The following is a 13300-nucleotide window of genomic DNA, read 5'->3' as shown; positions in this document are numbered from 1 at the left end:
AGTTTTCCTTAAAAGGATTAACAGTGATGTGGGATTCTACACCTCCAACACACGCCACATGATTCCAAAAGACACAATTTGTTGACCTGGAATTGTTCCTCTCCGATTAAGGGAACAAGAGAATCTACACACACAAACACACGCACATCAGCACAATATGACAGCGTGACTCGAAACGTGTTTTGCAGAATGCTGATGTGAGAAAGGCGGGGGAGACGCAGGTAAACATCAGGCACGCAATATCCTGCCACTCCTTGAATTTGCTGTGAGATCATGTTCAGTGGGTGGGTTAAAAGGAGACAAAAGCATACTCGTTAGCAGCTCTGTCTCTGTGTGTGTGTGTGTGTGTGTGTGTGTGTGTGTATGTGTAGAGAATGAGAGGAAGTCCTTGAGTGCATAGAGCTCACAGCTTTCTTATTAATATTCTACAGCACAACACCTGTTCTTCCCTCTGTGGCAGAAAGAGACTCTTGGGATTAGCTGTTACACACTGCTTTTGTGATGCCTTTGTATTCTGTGCTGTGATTAATATTCGGTGTACAATCATCGCCTGCGTGCCTTTTTTTTCCACTTAGCTTTTATCTAGAGACATAAAATTAGCCACTTTTTAATTAAAAATAGCAGCTTTTCACACTGTGCCTTCTCACTGTTCGTGCACAGACCGGAAGGTGGAATTTCTCGAAAGTGAGCGTACTGTAGAGAAGACGCTTGCATGGCGTGATGTTTGTAAATGATATGACATTCTTCGGGGGGGGAGGGGGAATGTGCACTCTGTGGGGTTCTCCAACATTATGAGTTCTCATTACTGCGTAAACACAGTAGTGTGGACATTATAGGTGAGGTGTAACTTTAACAACATCCAAACTGCAAGGATAAGGTGATTACAAAAAAAATGTTGTTGTTGATTCATTTTCTATAACAGCAGCTCTGACGCTCATGCAGCTGTAATTCATATGGCAGGTTCGGATTAATGCTCTCATCCATTTTTATAGAACTCTCTGCTGGGGGAGCCAGGTAATCATAATCTAAACTTAATAATAAACAGATTAAAACATGTTGATATTTAATAAGGATAAAATATATATAATCACTGATATTCTGGAGACGTTGTATTTGTTTTATTTTTATTTATTTATTTATTTTTTTAACATTGACAGAAGGAGTCTCCATGACAAGCTGCATGTTATACGAACGTGAATATGAACTCTATACTCTTTCCCACCAGCAGAGGTCGCCATCTACCAACTTCTGCAACTGTTTAAGAGTATTAAACGGTTTTTAATCATTTTAATCATTTCACGTTTTGATCATTTAGTTAAGGTAATTACAGCAGTAGAAATGTTTTAAATCGATGTGTATAATTTGTGAGTCGTCTTTAATCATATTTTTCATGTACCTCGAGCTTAGAACAAAAAAAAAAAATCACATATGAATAAATCAGTATTTAAAAGTTTATATACTTGCCAATCCTTGTATTGACTAAGTTATATGGCTTATTATTTCACAACCGCCTTACCATGCTTTGACCCTAGCCTTTTTTTTAATTATTATTTTTTTATTGAATATTCTCCGGATTTTACTTTGGCCTTTATATTTTGTAGTGATGGTGACATGAAGCTTCATGAAGCATTAAAACTTTCCCTTCAACTCTGTTTTAAAATGATTCATTTCTTAAGGCTTCAACTGTTCACCAGCAGGCTCTTGTAGTCACAAAAATACATATAGGTCTGTGTACCATATAAAATTGGTTTTTGATGACTGTGCTTTGTGGGTAAAATTTTGAACAGTCAAAGCCAGAAAGAAATAAACATTTGATGTCACGTAAAAGATATCTCGAAAGTGGATCACATTTTAATTGTCATCTAGGCATCAATTAATATTAATATTAATATGTAGCCAGAGATTGTATCTGTATGCTGATAGAGCCAGTACTGAACAAAACAACTAGCTGGTAATTTCCCTAAAGTCACTTTTAGTTTAATCACTGCTTTTTAATGACTGTACACAATGATACCGGCGTTGATTTCTAATAACATGAGGCTCCTTTTTTTTCTCCCGACTCCCCATGTTCTAGAGATGCAGAGAACCTGGCTCTAGCTGCAGAACTGGTAAAGACAGAAGAGGCCACGGTCAGCACGTTAGCTTCTCCTGGAGGTAAAGGTCTCCTTAGTTATCTTTCTAGATCTAAAAATTAATTCGTTTGAGAATTCCTCTCTCGCTGTGATGTGCTGTTAAATGAAGTGCAGCACAGCAGCGTTTTAAGGAAATGCACTCAAGGGTTAATAAATAAAAACACTGAATTTGTCTTAACAATGGAATTCATTCATCTGTATTAAACCACAAGATGTTGATTCATTTTTCACAAGGTGTTGATTCATTCAACAGCAGCTCATGAGGCAAATTGCAGGTTTTTATTAATGCGCTCGTTCTATTACAGTATTGTTTATCTAGTAACATATACTTGTAGAGAGACTTGTCGTATATTAGACCCTTCACATAAATGAATTTGTTGATGTGGTGAAGTTTTCTGTAAGGAGTCTCCAGTGTCAGTGCTTTGTACCAGTCAGTAAGTTCTTCACCATGGGAATGTCTTCATAATGGGCTTTATGGCTTGCATTTTCTCAGTAATGGGACACTGCTTGCAGAACTGAACAATTCATGGCAGTGTATGATATTTAACATGTGATTCTTATGATGATACGAGTCTTATGATGCAGGATGTAAGTAAATTGCTTTCTTGCAATGAATTACATTATCTTCTCAGCTAATCAAAATATAGTAATGTAGGAAAATGCATGGTGAATATTTCCATGCTGACCAGAGTAGAAAAAAAACATCCCCACAACAAATTTGAACCAAACACTACGTAATCCTTATCTAATTAGATTCAGAGGATTTAACGATTTAAACATGTATATTTGGATGGATTTTATGGAAGGAATTTATAATTTAGCTTGATCAAATGGTCAAATCATTATCGCCATAGTTGTCTTCCCTTTCTTATCTCTTATTCTTTCTATCTATTCTTATGATTTCTGATGTGAACTTGAAGAAGAATGTATCTGCTGTTCAGTCAGCTCCCTAAGGCTGTGTGGGATGCGTGCATGTGACAAGATTGTGTTCAATGACTTGCGAATCTTTGCCCATTGCCACTAGCAAACCTCAGAATCGCTGCAGGCTACAAGTCAGTTGCTGTCCTCAGGAGCCAGACCCTGAGTTAGAAACACACACTGGATGTTTCTTATTTATTAATGCCCTAGCGATGCTGTTGGACAAACCTTTCATTTAGAATTCATTTAGATGTTGCCCTAACATAAACATAGCCCTATCCCTTGGGTATATATGTGTGTGTGTGTATATATATATATATATATATATATATATATATATATATATATATATATAATAAAATATATTGTGTGTGTGTGTATAAACATGCTCAAAACATGATCTGGAGCAAAATAGCAAAACCCAGAGGACCATCCAATCGAGTAATCAGGGTTTAAACATGTTCTATTCAAGCAAGGCTTAGAAGCTAGGAGATTGGCAAGACGTTGCAACGAGCTATACAACTTGTGAGCTTATAGACTCTTAAAAATTAGAAAATAAACAGGAAATTGCGGTCGGAAGTTATGCTATAACTCGGGTCTTTGGTTAGCATGGGGGACTAATGCTCTTAGCTGGTGTTACTGTACCAATATAAAGTCAGGCCTCATTGTTTCCCCAGAGAATGAAAGATGTGTGTTTGCTTAAAAAATTCAAATATAAGGAAAGTATGTACACCTGCCATCCTCACATGAGACAGTTATAACATGGTTATGTATGTCTTAGGAAGCATGGTTGGTTCTTTAAAGGGTTAATACTATGTTCTTAAAACATAATGGCATGCCACCCTATCTGAACGATTCATTTTGACCATTTTCACCAGCTACAGTAGACATGAATAAGAAATCACGTCTTACGTTATGGGACTTATATGCAGCAACTGTATAAGTCCTTCTTAAGTAGTTCAAACATGCACACAAATGCAAATGAGCCACTCTGGCAGTTAGTCATCGTGTGTGGGACAGGCGTAGGCCACCGCTGAGCCGATAATCACTGAGAGTAAGACTAATTGTGGTTAAGGAACTTTGAAAGTCTCCACTACTTCTGTCATGAATACATTCCACAAAGCTGTGCTTTTCCTCAGGCTGAAAACCACCAGCCATTTCGTTCTTTTCCTCTCTGATTCTGACAAGAGCTTAGTTAGCCTTGCTGGCTAATCCGTTTCCCAATACTCCGAGCGCAACCTTTCCCTTGGATTAACTGGAAACGGGACCTCTGGAGGTGTGATGCAGAGGAGAAAGGATTGTAGACAAATCAGGTTTTAAAAGGGAATCAATAGACCCCAAGTAAGCTGAACTGGGTAAGACATGGTGGGAGCGAAGCTAACGGCTAGTCCAGCAAGCTGAGAAAACACGGCCAAGGCAATAGAGCATGCGAACAAGTTATTTGTAACCTCAGCACATCCGAGGTCCTTTTTCTCACATAAATCTATTGCCATTCTGTGGTGCGATTTGATCCATTTTGCATTGAATAGACACAGAAAAGTACGTCAATAGTGAAAACGTCATAAAAAGAATAACGAGAATGAAGAGGTAGTGGAAAATTTAAAAAAAGTTAACGAGTTGATTGAATAATTGCATAAATAATACATTCATATTCAGTAAATATATATATATATATATATATATATATATATATATATATATATATATATATATATATACCCACACACACACACACACACACACACACACACACACACACACATATTTATATATATATATATATATATATATATATATATATATATATATATATATTTTTTTATTGAACATGTCCGCTGAACTAAACATTTCTGCTGAACATTTCCGCTGAACATTTCCGGTGAACATTTCTGCTGAAATTCAGTAAATATTTTTAATTAATTTTTTTCCCCCTGACATTTTATTCCACTTAATGTTGCAAATGAACAGGTGGAGGTAGAGGAGTGCAGAAATGTGTCTATCTTTATTGCTTAACTCCTACGCTAGTACAGCATGTGTCAGGACGGTGAACAGTTGAAATGTGGTCATTTTAAACGTTATAAAATACACGCATGGAGGAGAAGAGAGGCTTGGTTCTCGCGTACCCACATTTCTAAATCAAATGTTTTCACATAGGGTAATGACCCCCTAGTTTGGGAACTCATGACTTAAACAACTACACACACCTTATTTTCTCTGATATTTCCTCAGTCTCTCGGGCGGATGATATTCAGACGGGTGGCTCAGAGGTGATCTATGACGACGTGCCATGTGAGGACGTGTCCCGAGGAGAAGGTCAGTAATAATGTAATGTGGGTGTGTGTGTGTGTGTGTGTGTGTGTGAGAGCATGATGTGTATGGTTCATCTGTGTGTTCATGCATTGACTCTATATTTGTCACAGAGAATATATGCGTCTCAAAGTCAAACATTACCTGTGTCCAATGGGGATGTGCTAATCGTAGTTGCTTGTGTGTGTGTGTGTGTGTGTGTGTGTGTGTGTGTGTGTGTGTGGCAGGAGGAGACATGATCTATGAGGATGTACAGACAGAGGAAGTCCCTCAGGGGCCCAACAACGGCTGGAGTTCCAGCGAGTTCGAGAGCTATGATGAGCAGTCAGACTCTGAGAAAGCAGCCTCCCGGAGCAAGGTGTGTGTATGACATCTTTTTACGATATAAATTATACTCTGGTTTTATTCAGCATTCGAGACACCCCAAGTCCTGAAGGACATCTTGGTTACGTTCTCACCAGAAGGGGGCAGTATGTACCTAAATTTCCTCTTCCTCCTGGATCCCACACCCACACACCTCTCTCTCGCTGCCCGTCACAGGGAGAGGTTTTGAGATCACTCCTCAACACTTTATGCTCCTCCATGTTCCTGAGGTCAGGCTGCCATTGAGAACACTTTGCCCAGACAGAAGTCCCTGAGAAACCAATTGCTTATCACTACCCTCACCTCTGTCTCACCTGAGCGGCACTAAACCCTCACACTCACACACTAAATATTACATGAGGCACTTTAATATCTAAGTGATCCAGAACTTTTCCTCTTCATATCAAAACTTGTGCCTTAACTCTACCATTATTGCATGCTTGTTTAAAGATCCAGGCAAATAAAATATATATGTATTCTTACTGAAATATAAAAATTGCTAACGGCATCCGTGGTGATGTGCGAGACGAGGTGATTCTTTCATTGTTTTTTAATGAAGAATAAAAAAAGAAATGAAATTGAAAAACAACAAACAACCTTTTGATACGCATGCAGTTGTGCATACAAAATGAGTGATATTATACAATATATTACGACAAACTATAAACATAAAATTGTACAAATTATACTAAATTATACATAAGATTATGTTAAATAATGATACAGAATACAGAAATAATATTAAATGTGTAGAATTATTCAGCATTGCATTGGGACTAATTAGAATACATATACATACAGTATTTGTGTGTGTGTGTGTGTGTGTGTGTGTGTGTGTATATATATATATATATATATATATATATATATATATATATATATATATATATATATATATTGTATTATATTACAACCCCAATTCCGAAAATGTTGGGACAGTATGGAAAATGCAAAAAGCAAACAAACAAAGACTCATTTGAAAATTCAAATCACCCTCTACTATATTGAAAACACATTATTAACACATTATTTGAGTTTCACTTTGTGAATTTAATTTATTTTTGAAAATATACACTCATTTCAAATCTGACGACTGCAACACACTCCGAAAAAGTTGGGACGGTCGGCTGTTGAGCACTGTGTAACATCACATAACATAACATCACCGCTGAGTGAAGACACCAGTTGGTTAAGATTAGCAAGCAGAATTTTCCTCCATTCATCCATTATGCATTTCTTCAGCTGCGCAACTGTACGGGGTCTTCGTTACCTTATTTTGCGCTTCATAATGCGCCACACGTTCTCAATTGGAGCTAGGTCAGGACTGCACGCAGGCCATGCTAGCACCTGCACTCTCTGCTTACACGGCCATGCGCTTATAATCCGGGCAGAAAGTGGTTTGGCATTGTCCTGCTCTGGATGGCAGCATGTGTTGCACCAAAATATGTACATATATTTCTGCATTAATGCTGCTCTCACAGATGTGCAAGTTACCCATGCCATGGGCGCTGACACACCGCCATACCATGACAGACACTGGATTTTGGCCCTAAATACCCCAAGTATTTGGTTCTTCTTAGACCACAACAATCTATCAATCATTACGTTTCTTTATTTAAAGAACAGCACGTTGTACTTATTATCCGTTTATAGTTAAGCTTAATCTTGTTGCACGTCTTCTGAAATAATTTAGCTCTTGTTACATACATTACAGCAGCTATAAACAGATATTCCTTCACCAGCCTCTCTTTTTTCTCTCTCTCAAAAAAAACCCAAATCAGCTTGCTGTGTGTTACCAAGAAACCAGAAAGTCCTCTATCCTGAAGATTTTCCCATGACTTAAACAATTACAACTGTATCTCTGGCTGACACTGGAGACTCCTTCCTCAGACAATACATCACCATATGAATGATAATACATGCTTTTAATCTGTTTATGTGGAGTGTCCGCCATATACGTCCCTGTGTGATTGTTACTACAGATATTATTATGTAGCAGAATGAGCACATTACTATAAACCTGTGATTTGCTGACAAAACTACGGTTCTAGAAAATGAATCAACATCTTTTGAGCAACCAGATTTGATGGAGTTAATCCAAGCCCCACGCTGCTCAATCTTTACGACTAAACCGTAATCCATGCCTCCTTTTTCGCCTCACTCACACCACTCACCCTTTTTGTGTGCTTATGGCATTTACCTTGAAGTCCCTCTGTTTGTCCCCTCTGTTCTACTCCTCTCCATCCATCCCTGACCTCCACGCTGCTCTGTGACTGCTGATGTGATGTGATGTGATGCTCTGTAGCTCGCCCCTGATGTACGTCGTCTTCGGGAATGTTGTGCCAAGACCAAGAGGGAGCTAGCTTCAAAACTGGGGGGAAAGTATCAGGTATAAAATCACTATGTGCTCTTGAATATAAAATTCATATGGAAAGTAAAAATTCAATTATCATTCACTTATATATTTAGTTAGTTAGTTAGTTAGTTAGTTAGTTAATTGCATATTTCCAGACATATTACCAAGACTTTTACTGTGCATCTTTCTGCCCATGGCTTGTCTTTAAAATTCATATTTTTATCTGTCATCACTTATATCCTTTAGACTTTTATTGGTAATCTTTTTGGGTATTTTTTTTGTTAATAATTAATTGAACTTATCATTCACTTATGCCTGTTTTTGTCTAAAAACATGAAGGACCCTTTTGCATCTGCGTAAATTCAGTACAAATATTACGCAAATAGTTGTGTATTACCAAGCCAAGACTTTTATTGTGAATTTTTTAGGGATGTCTTGTCTTTAAAATTCACATGTAAATCAGTAATTCAAGTGTCACTCACTTACACCCTTTTTTTTGTCTGGAAAAAGAGAAGAACCATTATGCATCTGCCTAAAATTCTGTAAAAGTACTATATAATTATTTGCATATATTCAAGCCAAGACTTTAATTGTACATCTTCTTGGCCATGCCTTGTGTTGTACATTCACATGTAAATCAGTAATTCAACGATGCCAACTGTCCATGCCCATTTTTCTCAAAAAGAGAATGAACATTATGCATCTGCATAAATTCTGTATAAATACTATATAAATATGTTGCACATTTCCAAATTAAGACTTTATTGTGCATCTTTTTAGCATGTCTTGTTTTTGAAATTCATATGTAAATCAGTGATTTAAACATGCCATTCACTTATCCGCTTACATTTTTGTCTGAAAAGGAGAAGGACCTTTATGCATCTGTGTAAATTCTGTATAAATCCTATCTAAATCCTATATACAGTAAATGGTGGCATATTTCCAATCCAAACCTTTTACAGTGCACCTTTTTGGGCATGATTTGCCTTTTTACATGCATATGGAAATCTATAATTAAACTGTCATTCATTTATGCATTTTGTTTGTCTGAAAAGGAGAAGGAACTTTACGCATCTGCATAAATTCTGTATGAATGCTATGCAATTATTTGCACAAAACCAAGCCAAGACTTTCTTTGTGCATATTTTTGGCACGACTTGTTTTTGAACGAACTTTATATGTAAATCAATTAAACTCTGTCAACCATCGATGTCTATTTCTCCTTATTAAGAGAAGGAAACTTAAGCATGTACACAAATTCTTTGCGAACACTATATAATTGCATAATATTGCATATAGCCAAGCCAAGACTTTTATTGTGCAACTTTCTGGGCAAAACTTGTGATTAGTGCCCTGTCATTTATGTCCTGTCCTATACTGTGTGAATATTGTGTTATCTAGTTTATGTGGCTTTATAATTTTCCTGTCTTTTCATTCCTTTCACTGAAGTGATTTTTAAATGCACTTAATAATGACAAAATTACAGGCCTGACTCATTGGGATGAACTGACTCACTATCTAATGAGAAAAATGAACAATTTCAACTGCTCTGCCTCAGTCTCCCATCGCTGTCTGTGTCTCTATTAAGACCAGTTTATAGTCCATCGTTATATATGTACGACACTGCACTGACAAATGCTGTTGTCATCTGCAATAACATCATTCAGCTATAATCTGGAAGGCTAATACACTAAAAGAGACAAACAACTGCTGAAACTTTTATGGGTCTTTCAGACATTACCACAGATCAAATGTTTTTTGGTGCAGTGTTTTTTCTTTTATTTTATGCCACTATAATCGCTGAATGATGGACTTCCTATCTTTCCTATCTTCACTCGTTCTGAGCTCTGCTTTTGCCAAAGTAATCTACTATTTATTTCTCTCTGTCCACTTAGAGCTCATTAACTCTCATTAAGTCTCAATGAATATCCTTAATATTATGTTTGAGTTCATTTTATGTTTTTTTTTTTTTTTTTGCCACTTTGGACCACTTTTTCAAACATAAACAAGTTTTCATTACTAAATGGAAGGTGGATCAAAGTGTGATATAATGATATCCTGCTAGTTGCTTCGTAATGGTTGACCTTTTCCTATCGTGACATGATTTTTGGTTTGCTCTCTCCCCTGCTACAGATGCATCAGCTCATGAGAGCAGCACGGAGTGGAACTAAAGATGGCCTGGAGAAGACCAAGATGGCTGTCATGAGAAAAGTTTCCTTTCTCCAGAAGAAGGATCACTCAGGTAAAGTAACATTAGTTTAATTTAGTTTCATTCAAATTATATCGACAGGATGAGCTAGGCATTTTCTAGTAAAATCTTAAGCAAGCAAGCAAGCAAGCAACCATCCAGCCGAGATGATCGACTATCTCTATGCAAATCATCTCTGGTGGGATTAGAGTTTGTATGTTTTCTTACAGTTACATCAAAATGAATATGAGTAATCTTCAACCACATTGCCACAACAGAAATCTGTTTTGATCATCTGTTGCATACAGTATTTCAAGGGGAAGGGTTGTGCTGTACTTGGGATAATGGATTTACATGGATTTCCACCCCTAGCGGGTATACATTTACAAAGGTCTTTGCTCAGCCTAGAAGTCCAAGATCTTACAGTATACACTGCAATTGGTTAGCAACCAACAGAAACCTTATGTGCAAAATTGTCCACTGTTGCTTTCTTAAATATATAATAATTATTCTATAAATAACAAAAGATTGCACATTGAAGGAAGGGCCTTTAATATTTGGGATATTTGAGAATACAAGAGTTTTTCTGCAATGGACAGATGGAAGAACTGATACAAGTGCTTCAGTTTTGCAAGTAATGAGTAGAAGGGGAAATTTGCATAATGAGGTAATAGTGACTGTAGAAACTTGTGAAGAAATTATCATCTGATAATGGAGGCTGGGAGGCATGGTTGTGCAGCGGGTAGAATAGCTCGTCCCTTTTTCAATCCCGAGCTTGGGATACCGTCTGTATGGAGTCTGCATGGGTTTATCCACATTCTTTGGTTATCTCCTACCTCTCAAAACCATACCAGTAGGTGGATTAACTATGTTAAATTGCCCCTAATATTGAGTATGTTAATGTGTGGTCATGGTGTCTTGCCCTCAGTATTCCTGGGATAGACTCTGGATCAAACTTGACCCTGACCAGGATGAAGCTCTTACTGAAGATGAATTGAATGGATTAAAAATTGAGGCTGTTAGGCTCCCCACTGAAGTAAAAGATGATGATCCAGCTGTCTTTGCGACAACTCAAGATCGAAAGATCCTAATTCTCATATCAGCTGTTGATCTGTTACAGCAACGTGGCTCAAATGTAATATTAAAAGTGTTGATTCTAACACTATTACTATTCCAATGATTAACTGCAATGCTTACCAAAAGCTGTTTGAGAATCAGACGACATTTTTTGTGTCTGTATCTGTGAGGAATAATTTTTTTTTTTCAGGCCCCTTTGTAATTCCTTGTGAAATGAAAGTGTGTTTGGATGTGGCTTAGAACAGCTCGCTGGTGTTCTGCTTCAGATTTGCCGCACTGTTTAAGTTTGTTTTTTCAAGCCTCAACAAGTTCATTCCAAGCAGGGATAAAAATGACTGCACGACTTTCAGAGGAGAAATCCAGGTCTAGACCACTAATGAGCGAATCGAAGGCTACAGTGGCAAGGAAACACATCCTAAGAACATTAAGAGAACTTTAAGAAGAAACCTTGAAAGGAACTAGGACTGAAAAAAGCAACCGATTCTTCTCAGATCTGGTGAGAGGATTTTGTCCCAAACAAAATAATGATCTGTAAAATACAACAAGGACTGATGTCCAAACTATATGTGAAAACTGACTTAAATCCGATATGGCTTGGTCTAAACTGGAAGGGACGTGCATACCCCAGGTCATTAATTCTGTAATCTAAAGAGATGTAACCAAACTCTCTTTCTGAAAGTCCTGCCCTCTCTATGTGTCACTACAGATGAAGCTGAAGATGATGCCGGCTATCTGGATGTGATAGTTTCTGAGGCCAAGCATCCTCCTGCACAGCTGGGCCCAATGCCAGAGGGACTTAGCAGCCATCAGGTGTGTGTGTGTGTGTCCGTGTGTGTGTTTGAAGTAATTCAAAGAGAAGGAATAATTTTAAAAGTGCTTTAAGTTACTACCTTCACAATCTTATTAGCGCTGTAGGATCCGGTCTCGAGACATTTTCTGTATTGACTGTATTGAATTGTCTCAGACTTACTGGTATTTGTACTTGGACTTTATCATTGGTCTGAACAAATATGCTCTTGGTATTGATGGGCAGTTTGTAAAAATAATGTTTTTGTTGTCTTTTCATTTTAACTTTTCAACTAGCATAATTGGTTAAAGTTCACGGGTGAAATCCTGTTTACAATTTAGCAATTTAGTTACATAAATAGTAAAATCACTTACACTTTTATTTACTTTCTCTTTCTTCAGATTGTTCGGCGTCACATTCTGGGCTCCATTGTGCAAAGTGAAAGGAGTTACCTGGAGTCCCTTAAAAGAATACTTCAAGTGAGTTAATTTTGAGTAGTTATGGTGTGGGGTGGGTTGAGGGGTTAGTCATGGTGGCTTAGTGATTAGCATGTTTACCTCACACCTCCATTGATGGGGGCACGAATCCTGCCTCTGCCCTGTGTGTACGGAGTTTGCGTGTTCTCCCAGTGATTTGGGGGTTTCATCCGGGTACTCCGGTTTCCTCCCCCGGTACAAAGACTTGCGTTATAGGCTGATTGGCAATTACAGATTGTCAGTTGTGTGTGAATGAGTGTGCGATTGTGCCCTGTGATGGGTTGGCACCCCGTCCAGGGTGTCCCCCTCCTTGTGCCCAGAGTTCCCAGGGATAGGCTCCAGGATCCCTTGTGACACTGATTTTAATCACCCCATCATTGATTATTTTCCTAATAATGTTTTATTCCTTACTTTTTTAGGCCATTTCTGAGCTTATCACAGCAATTTCTGATGATCAAATTAAGGCAGCATAATTAAATCAAGCTAATTCTGTATTTCAGCATTGTCCCTTGGTTCTTCTATTGCACAGATTTGAAAATCTTTTAGATTAGATTGAAAAAGTTTTCTCATACTACCCAATGAATATATAAACCTCTTTGTCTGCGCCTGGAAAATAATGCCTGGAATATCTACAAATGATTTAGAAGTCCAAGCTTGAAATGAAGCCTGAGTTTTAAGGTGTTTTGTAATCAGATT

The 13300-nt window shown here is 37.6% G+C and overlaps 1 protein-coding gene across 3 annotated transcripts in view; it reads left to right on the top strand.

Moving 5' to 3' along the window:
- Window positions 1-13300, top strand: part of arhgef10la (Rho guanine nucleotide exchange factor (GEF) 10-like a) — a 147626-nt gene that overhangs the window by 15359 nt on the left and 118967 nt on the right. For 2 of the 3 annotated variants that reach the window (XM_053674184.1, XM_053674183.1), the window contains exons 4-10: window positions 2075-2154; window positions 5280-5363; window positions 5585-5715; window positions 8026-8109; window positions 10210-10318; window positions 12048-12151; window positions 12530-12607. In XM_053674184.1, the coding sequence (XP_053530159.1) occupies window positions 2075-2154; window positions 5280-5363; window positions 5585-5715; window positions 8026-8109; window positions 10210-10318; window positions 12048-12151; window positions 12530-12607 (670 nt within the window). The remainder of the gene's footprint in view (window positions 1-2074; window positions 2155-5279; window positions 5364-5584; window positions 5716-8025; window positions 8110-10209; window positions 10319-12047; window positions 12152-12529; window positions 12608-13300) is intronic. The other variant, XM_053674185.1, reaches the window with a different exon arrangement.

Source organism: Ictalurus punctatus, chromosome 21 (assembly GCF_001660625.3).
Source record: "Ictalurus punctatus breed USDA103 chromosome 21, Coco_2.0, whole genome shotgun sequence".
Lineage (NCBI taxonomy): Eukaryota > Metazoa > Chordata > Actinopteri > Siluriformes > Ictaluridae > Ictalurus > Ictalurus punctatus.
Note: the sequence above shows the minus strand (reverse complement) of the source record. Positions and strands in the feature narration are given on the sequence as shown.